Here is a 14,046-nt window from a genome sequence, read left to right on the forward strand (position 1 = left end):
TAAATGTGCTGGTACACTAAACAATCGTAATGTACTCTACAAATAGCATTTATTGAAAATAAATACACCCTTCACTATATGATGATGGAAGCTCCCCGCAGCAGAATGAATCTGACGTTTCTTCCGCGGCTATACACAGAGAGCAGAAGTCAAAATTGTAAACAGACAGTTCACAATGGCGGCCCTCAACGAATATTTAAGTCCGATATCAGCCTCTTGTGACCGAACGAAGCGGGTCGCAAAGAGAACTTTATGTAACTGTTAACTCAATGTAAAATTGAATATTATTTTTTCCGGTGATTTAAAATCTTGAATAGAATTAAAAATCGTATTTACGCGAAAAATACTGTTAATTATTAGAACTCCTTGTCGATATAATGGGTAAGTTGTGTAGACTGTAATTAAATAGATGTTCTTTAGTTTTACGGCTCGTACTGCCTTTAGGCATCATTTCAGGTGGCTGGTTTCCAGTGAGGAATCAAACTAGTACCACTTCAGGTACTTTTAAGCCTAGTAGTCGAATTCGAACGCGTATTACGACGATAATTTAGTAAGCGCGTAAAAAAGCCCGAGCATATATCTACCAAAAAAATAGTGCTTAGGTCGATTCTTGAAACGGCAGCTTACCAACGATGTCAGCGGGCACACAAGCAATTTTCGCATGCGGTCTCAACTACTAACCGTTCCTTCTGGGTTCTAGTAGACCATCGACCGACGCCCATTGACCGGTTATCTTATAGTTCGTCTTGCTTTTGCTAGAACTGAAGCTGTTTAAGTGCCAATTTCAGCGAATTCGTTTCAATGATTAGGGCATGGTAATCAGAAAAGAAAGTGAAAGTAAGTGTTTTTTCCAGTTTGAGAATGACATTAATTGTTTCTACTATAAAGGACATCTGTGTAAGATAAACAGTATGTACCACTAGTGGCGAACGAAGGATAAACCATATTACAATTTGGGAAGAGGTTGCCTGAACGATTACACGTGAAGCTGTATAGCGGTGATATAGTTGCAATCTTTTATGTCATTATCAATCAGTCATAAAATGATCCTCAGTGATACGATAATTAGACTGAGAAACGTCCTGGGGTTGGCAAAAACTCTAGTATGGACAACTTCCACATTTTTTTTAGGAGAGGGGTAATGCTGTTAGTGCAAAAAAAAATGGGCCCACAGAGCAAAATCTACCCAGTGCAGACGGGTGGGCTTTATTCCACCGAGGTCACCACCCACTAAATAAACTTAGTAATATGTAACTGAGACAGCTGAACTGAATAAGGCGCATTTAAAAGGTCATGTAACATCACTGAAATTTACCTGAACACTTGAAATATACGCAAGCAATGAAAAGTTGCCGAACTGAGTACAGAACCGCTTTACGCAAGCAATGACTATATGTAGCCAAAATAAAGAACAGTGATTTCTGGGGGATCTGTAACAAATATACTGATTTATCTTACTGAGTTACGTTGAACTAGGACACTTTTAAACGTAATAAATTCAAACGTCGGGTCATATGACTCAGCATTATAATTATTATAATTTCTTTTCTGTTTGAGAAAATAAAAAGGGCATTTATAGTTCATTGATAACCTAAAGTAGGCAAAATGTTTTGATTGAGGACCTTTACGAGACGTCCTTGATTCAGGCTGTTAAATTTATCGAACTGTAGGTTCTTTCCTGCTGTATAAAATCATATTATACATATATATATGAAAGCGGAACTTCCATGGAACGTTCATGTGGACGCAAGTATCTATACACACAAAGTAAATACGAGGAAAGCATTAACTGTGCAAAATTAGATAGTGGTATCAGTTAAAATCAGCAGTTAAAAAATCAGTTAAAAAAAATGATTTGATGTTTATAGTAGAGCCATTTTGCCCACGTGGTTAGTTAACTACTGTGTCTTTACATGCTTCAAGATTTTGATTATTTATTTCTTATTTAATGTGTACTTAAGTATAGACGTTCAAATTAATAACGGCACACTTTCTTTTTATTGCTCACACCTGGATATAAACAATCCCCTTTTCAATCAATGATATTAACGAATTTTAAGATGTTTATTGTTATTTGTAATTTATACAAATTACAGAAGTCGATGGGCATAGTAAGAACAATATCCGTCTATTGGAAATTTCTCCAAATGCTCCACACGGGCCGCCCTCAAAAATGCCACGTGAAGACGTGGTAGCACTCGCTCAACAGTTACATGAGGTTTGTTGATCATGCGAAAATCCATTAAATGGTGCGAACATATAGTTCAGCATTCCATGACTGAGCTTTTAAGAGTAAGCTACGGTGATACAAAGAAAAAAAACAACTTGAATCTGTAGTAGAACGGCGTGGCCAGTCCTCTACAAGTTTTTGCGAACAGTATGACGTAAAATTTATCATAATAGACCGCGTGGCTAATGTAAAACTCGTGTGTATTTATTTGCCAATTTAGAGGCTCTATCGATGGGCACAGCTATCTGCCAATAAAAGAAAGTTAATTAAAGATCGAAGACCTGATAAAATTAGCAACTGTCTCATAAAATGTAGTCTTTTTAAATCCGTTTCATTGTTGTCATTTCACTGTCCGCAGTTGGATAGTTTTATTCAAATTTGATCCGCGATAACTCATTTTGTTTCTCATGTTATTCGATGCTTCCGATCAGAGTTCTACGATTATTTTTGGGTATATGTGAATATGTATTAATTGAAAGGTGATGCATGTAACTTACTTGAGTATGGTAATAAGTTTCGCATGATACGTGCTTACTTACAGGCAAACAACTTTGTTCAAGCTAATGCATGCAACAAATTGAAACCTATTGTAGACCAGATGAAATTTCTTCGGCAGCAAGCGATTTCGGTAAGCAGTGCTTTGAGTGTTTCTCTAAGTTTGCGGTATCTCTAAACGCATAATTTTGTGTCATCAATTTTAATGCCTATCAAACAAGGAGGTTCGTGGCGTAATAGATGGTTATATCATTTAATTTCTGTATATGAAGGTATTAATGAAGTCTTCGAAAATTGTCAATAGGTTCTGGAATCGGCTCAACGAGATCAGAAACTGCATGAAGTCCAATGTAGCTTTCGAAAGGTAATGATAAGAGATTGAGCATAGGGTCGATTACACACAGCGTAAATACTTGCATATTCTTTCTCAAGTAGTCGTAGCTTATAAAATAACATTATAAGTTTTATATATATAAGTGAATCTGGAACATTAAGATTTGTTTTATTTCCAGGCACCGGGCCAAATTTATCATTTATATGAAAAATCAACAGGAAAACAGTACTTCTCAATGCTTAGCCCACAGGTAAATGATGCCTAAAAAACAGCTAGACCTCAATGCTCTTTGCTTGCTCTGATTTATGGACATGACATAGCATTCATCTGAACCCACTTATTTTATTGTAAATGGTTGCAGCATTGACTGTTGGCGGGGGCTGTAACAATTAAGTGTAGAAATGGTTATGTAATTAATTCTCCTGTATTCGTTCTGCTTTGGCATGTCGAGCCGCTTCGCAGGAATGGGGTAGCCAGGCTCCAGACCAGAAGCACATCGGCTCTTTTCGCCTAGAAGCTGACCAATCTTGGACCCCTGAGTATGAGGTAGAGAAAGGCTCGGTGATTTATAAATACTCAATCCTTTAGATTAATTTGTTGGTGATACCTAATATTGGGTGCAATATAGTTGGTACATCTGCGTTCCCCTTGACAGATTACCCGCCGGGATCAAGATATTTTGACGTTACGCAATCTCATGGCGGCCGGGCAAGCAGCGACTTCGACTGGTGCTGGTAGCCTATGTCTACAACAAGGCAGTCCACATTTATCACTTCCCGCCTCGGCATTCGTCTCGATGATGGACGCGAACTCATGGAACTCTACATCAAAAGTCGAAAGCGGCTAAGCGAAAGAAATCACCTCGCTTCCTGGACATTTTTTCATTTCTAGCCACAGTAACAGCTCTAGATTCACAAAATTCAGAAGATGAGACTGACCTAGCCAACTTTAATTAATGACAGGCATATTTTCCAGTCTAGTGTAGTGAACATAAAGGCTAGAAAGAAAAATGAGTTAAGCTTATTCTTTTCTTACAAGTTATCGCCTTATTAGCTGCCAGCCCAGTGTATAAATCGTATCTATAGAACATTTACAACAAGTGCAATGCCTGAAAGCAGCAAATATGGTACGTACATGAGAAACAACCACTCAGTAAGCAGCTCGGCGCAATAAGGAGCATCTGAGCACAGAGAACTCAGTAAGTACATTTTGTTTTGTTATGTACCGAAGAGAACAATAAAAAACTGTTGTTGTTAATAATATTCTCTCTATTTCTTCGAGGAAACAGTGGTGCGACTAGGATCTACTCATGGAAGCCTTTGGGTGTAATAGTTAAACTAGACAATTTCGATATATTCGTGCCTCCTTCAATATCACAAGAATAAACATGATCTGGGTGACGGCTGATGGCTGGGTGACAACTAGATTTGGACGGAAAGCGCCTAAAATTATACGGCAGTAAAATCGAAATTTTCATAGACTATTAAGGCGGACTAGATATTTTGCCGAGATTTCATTTGCAGTAAAGTTTTATTTATTTACGTGGAGTGCTTTACAAAGTTGCGACGCACAATTTGTTGAAGATAAGATCTGATTAATTGAGTGAAACTGATCTTACTGATCGTGTATTACTTTGAAGACTGCTTTTAATGTGGCAAGGATCTGTGAAGCATCCCCTAGTTTCTTACTGTTACTCGTACTTTTACGCTTCCACTAGAATTTTAATGTTTTTGAAATCTTAATACCAAATAATTTGCCAAGGAGAATACGAGGATCTTTGTCGCTTTTTTGCGGAAGATGAGCTGCCCTGTCAGCAGCCGCTTACTATCCAAATGAGGACTTTGGAACACGTTACGGTTCTAGTCGGATCTGTCTCGTTCTCGTCGATAAGCTTTACTGCCTGATAGTTGCTTAGGCAGTCGCAGATGCATCATTTAGTTCGTTCAGAAGTTCAGACGCGGCAATTGTGCTCCACGAGCAGTGCACCCTATCGTCTTTTCCGATACGCGCATACCGCTCGCTACATCTAGGTTTGTAATATGGCCAATATAAACATCTAGACTCAGCTTTTGTTATCTGTATACACTATCGTTCAATTGCCCTGAACTTTATTATCATAACTGTGAAAAATTTCAGCAGATTCCACCTACACCTATTATATATGTTTCTTGTTGCGTACTGTTCATATACGGCAGTATATGTTTACTGATTACTAAATCTGTTATGGTTGAAAATTTTCATGGTACGGAACACCTTCATTGCATGCAGTGGTAGAAAAAATCTAGCCCTATGTCTATCAAAATCTATGTCTGACGAGTAGTTGTGGCTTTTACGGCAGGTGTAATGATACCGCGGGTCATTATAGAATTGGCAATAGCCATTTAACTTGTTTACACTGACCCCTTTACAACGCGTATCTTCTTAAAGCCTATTATTTTTATAACAATTTCATTTTTCAGTCTACCCTGTCATTAACATTCGCCGTGTAGAACCTTTGCATTTTTTTAGTTAGTGTTACATGTTTCCTGTAAACATAGCTTGAGTTTTTTTTCTAAAACTTCTAATCCATATTCTATCTGAGTGCCCTTTTTTTCAATCTGTCATTCATTGTCCCCTTGGATTTCTCGGAATCTCCCTCTGCTAGGTTTCAAACCTGGTTCACCTTCCATACAAGTCGGATACAAATGTTAGCGAGATACGTGCTATAGCATTACATGCACTACGACATGAATGATGATAAAGTCCACTCTTATTATAAATTCACATATCCTAATACTTGTTTGGCATTACTCCAAGTGATATATATACACCTGTATACATATGAGATTTGTCGGCAAAAATGTCTCTTTAGTTGAGGTGGTCTGAGGAATTTCCCCTAAGCGGTCATTGATCCATGCATCCAATAGAGGGGACAATTCAATTGCACTGAAGACAAATTCCGCCAAACCAAGATATTTCCCGGATTGCTAAGAGTAGCACGCGTGGCGTCGCACATACCGCAATTATAGTCACTAGCTATTTCGTTGTGTTGGTTTAATTACTTGGTAGGTGTACAAGATAATGGCATGATCGAAATCATAAGCTGAGTTATGCTTGTTGAAACGTGGTAGTGCCCTTACGCTGTCGTAAGTAGAACCAAACATATCTCTAAAACTCGACTATCGCTACTTCGGTTTCAGAACTAATCAAATCGTAATGATCCTTTAAGGCGCTCTAGGCAATTTTCAAATCAGAACACCTGATGGCGGCGGAAAATAGTTACTTACATGAAAATTCGCTGCAAACAGGCAAAGCACCAGCACTATCACCCCGATGTTAAGAAGAGAACTCCTTTCATCGACAGCTGGGATATTTCTCCTTCTTTTCACGTTCAGCAGTCGAGATCCACACAAATAAAACACCAGCCGACGTGTTTACCATACGCCGTCGACTTGACGGATATTCCATTTTTACTTTTGGGGTAAGCGAAAGCCGTAGTAGTTTTCTACCGATAAGGAACAGAGGGGCGCAAACATCAAACGAATTGCTTTCAATTTTTATTTGACACTTTCGTCTGGGGTCCTGCTACCATCAGCAGTTAGTGTGTTGTCTATACTTTAAGTAAAAAGCGATTGATTAGAACTTTGTCAATTAATTAATGTGGTAGATGTGCCTACAATAACATATAGTATAGCCATAAAGAAAGGTGGTAAGCGAGCAAAACCATTGGTAGACAAAGAACTTTGTTTAAGCAGTCGGTGCAAGGATTTGTGAGTCTTATTCAAACTCCAATTAGAAATTCTAGCATCGTTTAAACTTTCCTGTTTTTTTTTTGCCTTATTAAGGAAATTATGACCGCTTCAAGGTTCCATTGTTTAGTTCACAATAGGCATTAACCGTTTCCTAACATGAGATAGAAAAAAAAAAAAAAAAAACGACAGCGAAGTACATAACAAAGCCATGCCAGCAACAAAGAGTTTTTTTTATCGTCGCAATTATTCGCGATTGCCGTTGCTCCTCTTCACCCACTTTTCTATTATGACTCGGCCTGTGCAAACATAAAATCTATCGGGTCATTAGGAAACGCTTAATTGTGGGTTCAGCCTAACGTCTAACCTATAGTTAATGGTGCGAAAACGTTCCACTAATATAAACCAGGAATAACATATATTCTGCGGAATTTTCTAGTATATGTTAAGGATCGCACAACTTTCGGCCTGATAAAAAAAAAATAAACATATTTCGATTCTCGTTTTGCAATAACATTGCTCAGCAAAATAGTATTTTTTCAAAGTCTGTTTGGTGGAATACTTCGTTGCTCTTGGACCTGTTGATTTTTTGCAGAAAGCCGCTACTAATGTCTCTACTTAAAAATGGTGAAATATGAATTATATCTAAGTTAATATATAACCCTTTAATACATAAGTTTTATATATGAGTTAATATATAAGTTTTCGTCGGCAGTCTGACGTTGTTGGAAGAAATCCAAAATCTTGTGGGCGTACAGCTTGTTGACGGTGAAAGAAGTTGGGATCCTTTTGTTGGGCCAGAGGTGTCGATAACGATGATTCTAAACGAACAACTCCCTACAAATATGATTTTTTATAGCTAGAAAATTGCCATTGACGTCATCTTCAAAAGGAATATACCAATATAGTTTTCATTCGCTATATATATATATATATATAAATCGATAGCTTCTCGCGAAGGTATTTTGCCAACGATTTCAATGTAGCGTTTCCAAGCAAGATCGGGCGTTTTCATCGCCCGAAAGGCGTTCTTCTTCCGGTAAACATTTTCTCGAAATTCGAAGTCAAAACGTTTAATGTTCATATTCAGACAGGGCCGCTTACGTATAACAACGGTACTCCGTTTTACGTTACTTCCATTCACGTAATCACGACTCTGTTTATTGTCAGTAATAAACTACAGCTGTAAACTGTCACAGTTACTATTTATGTTTGTATTTACTTGTTGTTTAAACTTAATCTTACCAAAATTTCCGCTATTGCCAAAAAGTTCTTCTCTTCATTTGTCTTCCACGAACCAGTCAAAAACACGCAATAGCGTATTAAATGAACACGCTGACCTTAGTGAGGTGTTCAGTTCAATTCCTCACGATGGAATAGAGGTCGATCCAATCGACACCTCAAACGATACTTCATTGTGCACATGGGTCCTTCAATAAGCGCGGGTTTGTCAGCTAATACCATTATCGAAGCTTCAATTGAACTGAACAGAGTACATCATCAAACTGCCAAGATCATCGGACCTTATAATAGTTATCGGAGCAAGGATAACTGCGATCCTCTATTGTTGACGGCATACATTGCTAATTATAACCAAAAACATTGGAAATATTAATATAAACAACAATAATAATAGTTTCAGTGCTTGTTGTTTATTGAATATTAATTCGCGTTTCATTCTGACCTTCGGTCGTGATGTGCTATAGTACACCGATAGCTAATATAGTGTTTGTCGGAACCCTATTATAAGGCTAGTTCTCGTTGTATACTGGTACTTTTTTTGGTGCAAAGTGCCATTATAAACCGCTATGCTCGTTCTTCATTGCCGAACAACCATCACCAAGCGAAACGATCCACGTTGGCGAGACAATATAGCCATGGTTCTATAGAAGTGGTTGCAGTTAAGCTACGAAGGCGGTCAGGGCTAAATGTCAGCGCTCGGCCACTTACCATGCGACTAGCGCCACTACCGGTAGCACATTGGTCTGCTCGGTTACTTAGCTGCTGTTTGGTCTGCCAGCATCGCCGCCGTCCGTGCCACATTTCTTGCCTCGTACTAACGGACAAATCTTAATTATTTTAACAATGTAAAACCTGGGACATAAAACCAAGTCAAACTAGTCATTATTATAGTGGTGTGAACGGCTCCGATCGCGTTGCATATTCAACCTTCACGCTACTGCTGGCGTCCGAAATCTTTGTTCTACCTGTCTTCGCCGAAAAATCATCTTAGTAACACAAGTAATGAACAGATGGATTGGCTGATGAGTGATGTTGTCATGAAGAACTTGAACAGATTAACGATTAACTATGTATTTATATCAGTACTACAGTGAATGGTACGAACGTAAATGCATTGACGTATAGAACATCCTGTTCAAGAAGGGCACATTTACCCTGGCGCTAAATTTATAGTCGCACTGCTTCCATCGTTGACGATATGGCCGAAGAACGGCTCGAAAGGATTAGGAGAGCACGAGATGAGAGGTCATGATATGAGGATTTGAATGATAACTTCATTGCAAACAGCACGATCTGTTAACAGAGCCGATGCCGACCTCGTTACTGGCTATCGCTGTAGTCGCGGGTTGCGTCAGCGTTTTGTTAGAGAACCTGAAACATTATCTTTCAGCAGAAATAACAGGCATCGAACCTTGGTGGTGGTAAACTTCCCATCGGTGTTGTTATAAAACGAGAAGTCCTCATGATAGTTCAGCGGTAATTTGTCTGCTTGTGAATGTTAGAAACATATATGCGATAGCGGATGTAAATACGATGTTGTTGCTGAAGGAGAAAGGCGCGGGGGTGCTATAGCAATTATGACTAACATCTCAGTGTAACGGCTTTGAAGGCAACACCCGAGGCGTTTAGCTATTATGGTGAAGCAGATAGAAAACACGCTCTGAATGAACCTAATCTTAGAAATGAATGAACTTAGAAATGAATTAGCGCAGAATTATTGAGGTATATAAGTTAACGTATTATTAGTTTTGAGCACATGGAGACCTTATGCAGTGTTGCGAAACAACAATCGAGAGACTGGTTATTCTGCTGTCTAATTTCCTATAATGGCGTCCGAAATATTTTGTTCCCATTATTGCTATAGGATCCAGATCCGCTACAAAGCTATCTATTGTTTAACTATAGACAGACAGCGAGCGGTTCGACTCTGCAGATTGGTGCAAAATTGCCTGGACGTTCGCTTTCGCATAATTTGTTTCAGATAATAAATCGCTAAATTAAAACTAACTTCTTTGATACGTTCATTGTGTAAAAGAAGCAAGCTAAATCAGGAAATAGCTAGGATATACGTTTTCAATATACGTCAAGGTAAGAGTACGTAAGAATCGCGCGAGCGTACTTTAGCGTTGTGAGACGGAGCATACTCAAAGGTCCATCGACTTCGGAATAACTCTGAACAATTTCCGAAGAGAAGCTTATTTCTAAAAACTAAAGGCAAGACTACAACGTATTTGCAACAGGATAAGCTTGCTACGTTTCTGTCATTATAAGGTATGCAGCGGTCGATTGTACAGGCCCGATATAGGGCCATAAGACCCCTAAGTTCCTTCAACTAAGTTTGCCAACTTTGAGGTCACAATAAAATATAATAGCACTGTTATAGGTCGATTCTCCTCGAGGAGACAAGAATTCTAATCCAGCCTACTTGGATGAAGTGAGTTTTTTTACTCTAATTCGACCGGCTCATAGCAGATTACGCTATACAAAATAATATCACCTAAAAATACAGCTCATCATGGCGCTTTACCCTCTCTTTCAAATTTACAATGATATCTGACGCCAAAGGTACGACTTCCTATGCTTAAAATATTAGGGGCTAAGGAGATCTTCTTATCGACATCTGTAAAACCTTTTGGTTCATCGAATCTATTCTCGGGGTACGTTGGAAGTGCGGACGTTGATCCGTTTCAATCTATTGCCATCCATTTAAGACTTATGTTATCCGTTTCAACGTAACTCGGCTCTCATCCCATGGGACAAAAGTCAACTTCTCCATACAATTTCGGCTAAACATAAACAAATTTACTTTTTCATTGGTTCACGTTCATACCAAGCCTTTCCTTTATAGACCGACTACAATATAATAGAAATAAATTCATTCTCCTTTAATTCTGTATAAACCGCGACCCCAGAACGCACCCAGAATCACGATGCCATAGATTTCTTAGAACCTAAAATGGCAACCTTTTGTAAAAGTGCTGAAGTTCTTACCGGCCAACGCAGAGTAGCAATTTGCAATTCACTGAGCTACCAGCGTTATAAACCAGCATGACACGTAACCTTCTACGGGCGCGAATGCATCACATGACCTCAGAGAACGCACAACGAGATTATCGATACGTCTCTGCTAGGTTGTCTTTATTAGAACTGTTCCAGCTACTGCTGAGACTGCCACCGTACTGCGTTGGTTCCTGTTTCTCGTTTTGGAGGAGTGGCGATACCTTCTCGTTGTGTCAGACGCCCGTTTCCCTATAGTTTGTTGTTGCTGTTTCTACCAATAGCGGTTCTTGGTTTCGATAGCGAAGGTCGTCAACGTCTCTTCCTACATAGTGAAAATCAAATGCGTTATTATAATAAGTTGTCGCCAGCCATGATGTCTTAGTATCTTCACACATTTACTGTTCTACGGATCGGGTTTGCGGATACAAAATCCGTCTACGGCTGGGTACACGCTGTTGGTTTCTGATGGCGGTGCCGTTGCTTGGCAGAACTATGAGAAATGAAATCATTCTAAGATACAGCGAGCTTCAATGCAATTAGAACGACAGTCGTGCTACGCGCTTCGAAAATTAACTAGCGTCGTCGGGCGATCGCGGCCATTGGCCAATTAACAGCAGAAATCAGATCAAGTCTTCGGGCCAGGTTTTTGTCTAGACGAAGACTCGACTTGCTGGTTGCTTGGTTGGTTTTCGTTTGGTGCTGTCCTAGGCCCGGGATTATTTTGCCTGGGTTTGATCCTGCCGCTGCCGCTGCTGCTACTGCTGCTCGTTCAAGGCGTCAGGATGCTTCGAAAGGACTCTGGTGTTCCAGCTCAGATAGACCCCATGGAGGGATCCGTTGAGCCACTGCGAAAGAAGACGCAGCAACGGAGAGGCTTCTTGCTTTTCTGATTTCTTTACGATTTTCTTTTTTTTTTTCAACTTCGTTCAGTGCGATGCTTGGCGGCGCAGTACGCAGAGTGACTGCACGATGGGCGCCATATTTAATGCATACAAATAAAGCTGACACGCGAGGGCTCAAAGGCGTTTGATTTACAAAGAGAAAGCCTTTTGCAAGAAGCCCTTTTTATTACAGAAGTGTAGTAGAATCAACCACCGTCACCGCCGCTGCTGCTGACCCTAACAAACAAGCCACGCTTAGCAACGGTGGTAAAAATTCGAAAGCCAGCTGTGCACCGGCGCCCCTCATCAAAGGTGACGCTGCAAACACCCCTGGCCCCTAAGATAGCATTAAGCAAATGTCCTTATCTATAACGTAATCATGCTTTCTCTAACTAATTTCATGTAGTAGTACATCTTTAAACAGTAACTGCTGTAACTAGAAGAAATTTTAACTTCTTACTGGCCCCCCACCGCCGATCAAGTTTCTATCAATTACTTTCCGACTTTTTGAAACTTCAGCTGAATTTTTCTCGTTTACACATTATTGTTTACAATATAATGCCTACCCTATTTTGAGTAAATAACATTTTTGCGTCCTATATTTCTATCGCACACCGCCGTACGGAAAAACGTTCGTGTGCAACATTCGTCTGTATGCAATTTCGGTATTCTCGACAGCTGAATTCTGACTTTTCAGCGTCCTACATCAGCTCTATCGAACCACTGCTTACCAGGCCGAAACTCGCCATACGGGTTTTACTGCGCGAAGAAGCTCGTGCGACGTTGAAAAATTGTCTGAAAATTACCATGTTGATATCGAAATCGAAGAGACGACCACGTCTTTTACCACGTCCGCTTCGTTGGTTAGTCAATCTGCCCGCTGGCTATCTGTCGACCCAAGCTAAGCTATGCGATGCTATACGAGGCTACACATACAATCGCTACGACCGAAGTCGATAACGCTGCAACGCCAGCCTCGCTATTACATATTACCGCACCCATACGTCATCACCGCCAACGAAGGAGTATCCGAGATCCAAAAGAACTAATGCGATCCCGCCAATGTAGCTAACAGCCGGCTGAGCACGCAACTGGGAGACCAGCCAGTTAGTCCACTAGCCGGTCACACAACTACATTGCGAACTGCCGTAACAGCGCTAATAGCAGAGGCAACAGTAACTGTCGCAACACTGTTGGCCTAGCTAGAAGTTACTAGGACCGGTGATGAAAATGCGTTTATTCGTCATGACTGACTATTAACCGCTGACCTCAAGGACATGACATTCATGCAATAGACTCAAATAGCGTATATTGAAATTCGGTTACGATTGTTCGTCTTCCTGAGACCAAGAGGTCACTATTTGTAGGGGAGATTTTGGGTACCAATGTGCTGCTCCCGTAATCGAATGCAGTACTCGATAGCGGGCGGTAACTGTAGACTCATGCTTCACCCTCGCCCTTATCGGCTTCGTCAGACGAAAGATAGTCAGGAAACAGCCGAATAAACGCTTTTATGAACATCGTTTCGGCAGACTTCAGTAAAGAAGGCGTCTGTCTCTCGTCTTTGTCGATGTCATTTGCCGTTGTTGTGATTGTAGGGCTGCAGCAGGAAAAGGCTGATGTGAGTTCAACTGGGTGAACGCCGCAAAAGCGACAACAGTGGCTCTTAGTGGCAGCAAAGAAGTAACAGCTCGGCTCCTGGCAGAGAGGTGCTGCCTTCGCCAACTAACCAGCCATCCAGGCTGGCGATTGTGCCAGCTTTAAACAACAGTGGCACTTGACTTCAGCTTGAGTGCTCTTGCAGCAGCAAAAGGCAGCTTCACGGCGCATATAGTGCTGCACATACACACGGAGACTCACACACGCACGCAAAACACTCGCCGCGGCCGCTCAGATCCGACATTCATCGTCAGACGTATCGCCTTGTAGATCCACCAGCACCCGGTCATACTCGCGGCACTCCACAGACACATATACGGACAGACAGACAGACAGACAGACAGACAGACGGACACACACTGCCGAAGCCTGAACACTCCCGCCGCCATCGCGGCCGTCGCATCAGCTGCTTCGGCTACACTTCTTGACGGCAGTCCACAGCGCCACGGTGAACACTCACGATCCCAACAGCTGCAA

The 14,046-nt window shown here is 40.7% G+C and overlaps 1 protein-coding gene across 5 annotated transcripts; it reads left to right on the plus strand.

Annotated features, from left to right (window-relative positions):
• Positions 1 to 157: 157 nt before the first annotated feature.
• Positions 158 to 4,319, plus strand: LOC111265627 (uncharacterized protein C08B11.9). Of its 5 annotated transcripts, none has more exons than XM_022842465.2 (7): positions 158 to 381; positions 2,097 to 2,218; positions 2,772 to 2,858; positions 3,030 to 3,089; positions 3,238 to 3,309; positions 3,522 to 3,605; positions 3,715 to 4,319. In XM_022842465.2, the coding sequence occupies exons 1-7, from the start codon at positions 378 to 380 to the stop codon at positions 3,904 to 3,906; spliced, it is 621 nt and encodes a 206-aa protein (XP_022698200.1). In that variant the 5' UTR covers positions 158 to 377; the 3' UTR covers positions 3,907 to 4,319. The 5 variants fall into 5 exon arrangements, with proteins under 5 accessions (XP_022698200.1, XP_022698203.1, XP_022698202.1 ...); XM_022842464.2 differs by lacking the exon at positions 158 to 381 and adding an exon at positions 595 to 837; XM_022842467.2 differs by lacking the exons at positions 158 to 381; positions 3,522 to 3,605 and adding an exon at positions 577 to 837.
• Positions 4,320 to 14,046: the final 9,727 nt, after the last annotated feature.

This window comes from Varroa jacobsoni, unplaced genomic scaffold (assembly GCF_002532875.2).
Source record: "Varroa jacobsoni isolate VJ856 unplaced genomic scaffold, vjacob_1.0 scaffold_993, whole genome shotgun sequence".
NCBI lineage: Eukaryota > Metazoa > Arthropoda > Arachnida > Mesostigmata > Varroidae > Varroa > Varroa jacobsoni.

Excerpts from the sequence above, each read along its gene's own strand:
- LOC111265627 (XM_022842464.2), top strand. The coding sequence starts at position 813 with ATGGTAATCAGAAAAGAAAGTGAAA. Across the intron at positions 838-2,096 it reads AATCAGAAAAGAAAGTGAAA|AAGTCGATGGGCATAGTAAG; the intron begins GTAAGTGTTTTT and ends TACAAATTACAG. Across the intron at positions 3,606-3,714 it reads CTTGGACCCCTGAGTATGAG|ATTACCCGCCGGGATCAAGA; the intron begins GTAGAGAAAGGC and ends TCCCCTTGACAG.